This window comes from Populus nigra, chromosome 2, assembly GCF_951802175.1.
Source record: "Populus nigra chromosome 2, ddPopNigr1.1, whole genome shotgun sequence".
Classification (NCBI taxonomy): Eukaryota; Viridiplantae; Streptophyta; class Magnoliopsida; order Malpighiales; family Salicaceae; genus Populus; species Populus nigra.
In genome coordinates, this window is record NC_084853.1 from 43,419,049 (window position 1) to 43,422,773 (window position 3,725).

The 3,725-nt window shown below is 38.7% G+C and overlaps 1 protein-coding gene across 1 annotated transcript; it reads left to right on the forward strand.

Annotated features, from left to right (window-relative positions):
* The first annotated feature begins 320 nt into the window (after nt 1-320).
* Nucleotides 321-3,360, forward strand: LOC133681499 (probable E3 ubiquitin-protein ligase RHB1A). Its single transcript, XM_062104549.1, has 5 exons — nt 321-542; nt 822-934; nt 1,814-2,186; nt 2,334-2,443; nt 2,734-3,360. The coding sequence occupies exons 2-5, from the start codon at nt 872-874 to the stop codon at nt 2,770-2,772; spliced, it is 585 nt and encodes a 194-aa protein (XP_061960533.1). The 5' UTR covers nt 321-542; nt 822-871; the 3' UTR covers nt 2,773-3,360.
* Nucleotides 3,361-3,725: the final 365 nt, after the last annotated feature.

The following is a 3,725-nucleotide window of genomic DNA, read 5'->3' on the forward strand; positions in this document are numbered from 1 at the left end:
CCTCTACTCACCGAGCTTGCGAGATACGCTATTCCACTCGCGAATTGCATGCCAAAGAGATACACAAGCATGCCTTTTATTTCTTTCTCCTTTTAGCACGACAGAAAAAAGGTTCCATGAAAAAGAAGAAGAAGTTGAATATACACAGTGTTGCATATCAGCGCGTCAATGACGTGTTCAAGACTGGAGAGCAATTTATTTATCGTTGAGATTTGAAAATTAACAATTTGTTAAGGCTAAACCATAAAAAATTGACTGGAAAATAGACCAAACCCATCTACTTTCATATATACTTGACAATTTATTAATAATGATCAAGTTGCCGTAGTCTTTCTGAGATACCCATTAATTAACTAGGCTAAAAGGGACGAGTCGACTCAGACCCAGACTCAATTGGATAAATGAGTGGAATGCAACAACAGAACAAAGTATAAAGCAACAAAGGTGAAATTACAAAATCACTGCACTCTTCAGCTCCTCTCCACCCTTTCCTTTCCTTTTCTTCTCACCGAATCGAATTTTGCTTCCGCATCTCTCTTCAGGTAAGCTTCACCCTTCTCATCACCTTCTTCTTCGTCTGATAGATTCTTCTTGCTTTATCATCCTTCTTGGTAACTGTTTAAATTACTGTTTTCTTTCTTTCCCTTCTATTACCGGCAAACCTTTCAGATTAGGGTTTATTTCCTCTCTTTGCCCATTTGGTTTCTGAATTCGAAGCATGATGTTGTGTGCTGATAACTTGTGTAGTGTTAATTTTGTGATTCTTAAGGTCATGTACGTGACTCGTTTTAACTTTGCTGTTCACTTGATGGAAATAACAGGAAGCTATGCTACAGCCATTGGTTGAATAACAGTAATAAAATTGCAGGGAATGGGAGGTTGCTGTTGTTCTTCAAGGAAACCTCATTTACACGGAACGCCCGTGTATTACTATGTTAGTATTATTATTAATGTCTTCGTTCTCCTGAGTATATATTTATGTCTGCTTATCGTTTTCATTTTTTATAATGTTCTAGTAGAGAGTGGTTGATTTTAATGTCGTGTGCTTATCGTGTCTTGCGTTTATTGAAGTGGATGTTGAGCGTTGGGAAATTTGGGAGTTGGATTTAGCTGTTATTGATTCCCGAATCGCGTATAGGATTTGGAACTAGCAAGCAAGAGTCCTAGGATGTCTCTGAGGATCTTAAACATGGGCTGAGATTGTATCATACATGATGGCATTTGTGATTTGTACGTCTCGGTCTTGAATCAACTTTACTTGGATTGGAAAAGGAAAAGACACTTTTTAATTATGTTTTGTGATAATGGGAGAATTTTAGGGTCAGCATTGCACCTGTAGAGGACAAAGCATGTTATAACTCAGTTGTTTTAGCCTTGAATATAAGCTCAAAACCATGCCTCTAATTGTAGCTTTCAAATTCTTGCACTACTTCACAATCTATGCCTTGTCTGACAGCAAGATAAATAGAGAAAATTTGTGATGCTCTTCAAATTTGCTCCATCATTTTTCATGAGTGATGTATTGATGGAATCGTAGTAAATATATTTCTATATGACCATCAACGAAGAGGGGGGGAAAGATTAGAGGTTTGAGGATTTTTATTGTCAAGATTCTGTCAGTGAAATGATGTAAATTGCCATGATAACATAATCTTAGAAACACCCAAAGTTCTTGCATCCTTTTCCACACCATTTCACAACGACATGGCCTAACATTGCTTCCACTTTCAAGCGGAAATCTCTTGAAATGGAACCAAACGGGTTCTTTTGGCTAACAAAATACCATCTTGAAATTTAAAACACCCTTGTGCAGTGTCCACCAGCTTTGGAAGAGCATGGATCCTTAACATCTCACAACGGCGCAGCCTCTGCATTCACTGCAGGTCTCCTGGTCGAATTGCATTTGAATACATCAACGCCTGATACTTTCCGCCCCCCTCCTGCACCTCTGCCATATGATGTGATTTTGGGATGTCCACAGTCACCGTATTCTGAATCTGTTCAAGAAACAATTAGTCGTGGTAGTTTTGGAACGTTGGCAACATGTGAAGATCTTGATGAATTGGACTGCAAAACTCAAGCCAGTTCATTGCTTGTCTCTCCAAGGAAGTCAGAAGTGACAAAATTACATGAACCTGTTGCGTCCGCAACAGAAGAGGAAGATGCTTGTCCCATATGCCTTGAAGGTGCGGTAGTGCCATTTCCTAGGAGAAAATGCTATTTCCATTTTATTATTTCATGGTGTTTCTGGATAGGTAGAATCAAGGTCATGCCTGAAATGATGTGTGGTTGTCCTAAAGTAATTAGTCAGTGTTGTCTGCTTCCACTTGCAGAATACGACTTGGAGAATCCAAAACACATAACAAACTGCGAGCATCATTTTCACCTCTCCTGCATTCTAGAGTGGATGGAAAGGAGTGACACCTGCCCCATATGTGACCAGGTTTGTTTCTTGTAAAATGACTTTATGTGCAGTTAGCGGATGATTTTGCTGCTCTTATTACTGATGAGATGATTGATATAATCTGGATTTTTTTTAAATATCGCTTGCTACCCCCTGGTCAAAACCACACACCAATTTACTATTTAGTTGGTTGTTTCACATAGAAGGTGGAAGCACATACGAGGGGAAACATTAACTTTACTCATGCTTTTGGTGGAATGACTCTAGTTCTTGCTATTGACACGATTCTTATATACGCTCATTTGCACTCTGCTTTTTTAATGTTACAGGAAGTAATATTGACCACAACTTCATTTAGTTGTTGTTAATGCTCTTTGAGATGGAGGTTTATTTGTTTTTTCAATTAAGAGCTTGCCAACTTTAGTGGGCTGCAGATGGTGTCAGTTCTGTCTCACAACTGGTCAGCAGAGTGCCCCCTGGTTAATTTTTTAATTTGGTCTTACTTGGTTTGAAGGGTCAACTTATCATTTATGCGGTTCCTCTGGAGAAGTTCAGAGGTAAAGGAATGAAGTTTAGCAAAACATGGAAACAGGTTTCTCTCTGTTCGTGCCCCCTTGTCCTTGTTAATACTTTGGTTGCTAGTTATGGAATGGATGTGCAGATATCTACAAGGTTGTTGACGGGAGTACATGCAAACAATTCACCTCCAAGTTAAAAGCAAATGGTCTGTCCTGTCTTCCATGTTGCGTCAGCAAACTATTTTTCTGTTTCCTATGCATATTATTTCAACTTGTTTGTCGTATGCTGCATATAGTTGTTCTTTTGCACTGGGTGATTTGTAAATTACGACTGTTAGTTTTTGGATGGATTCGGCATTTAGGATTAGATGAATGTATGAAAAGTGTAATGAACAATGAAAAGTTATACTGTATTTACAAACTCAGATTGACATGGCATTAGAGATCTACGACACTACTGTTTAGTTTCAAGAAAAAATCTTGGATCGCCATCCACTAAGATTCATGCTTCTGCATATCAATTCCTTGCATGTATGTTTCACATGCAGGATCGCAGATCTACCAGCACCTCCCATCCTCTTCCCTTTTCATTTAATTTTTTGGTTACACGAGTGGATGGTCTGTGAAATTGTTTCAGGCTGCTCAGTGCTACGTCAAAAGCTTGAAGTTACTGGTATTGTATAACAATTGTAATACCTTCATCTAAATCCTTCTTTGGGAAAACTAGCTGAAGCATACTTCTGGGAACTTTCTTCTATTTTTTTAATCAAACTTCAAGAGTTGGCCATGCTCTGTGGTAGTTG

Bases quoted from the DNA above. Each gene is read 5' to 3' on its own strand.
- LOC133681499 (XM_062104549.1), top strand. From the start codon at position 872: ATGGGAGGTTGCTGTTGTTCTTCAAGGAAACCTCATTTACACGGAACG. The intron at 2,187-2,333 runs GTGCGGTAGTGC...TTCCACTTGCAG, and splicing joins TTGTCCCATATGCCTTGAAG to AATACGACTTGGAGAATCCA. The intron at 2,444-2,733 runs GTTTGTTTCTTG...TTAATGTTACAG, and splicing joins CCTGCCCCATATGTGACCAG to GAAGTAATATTGACCACAAC.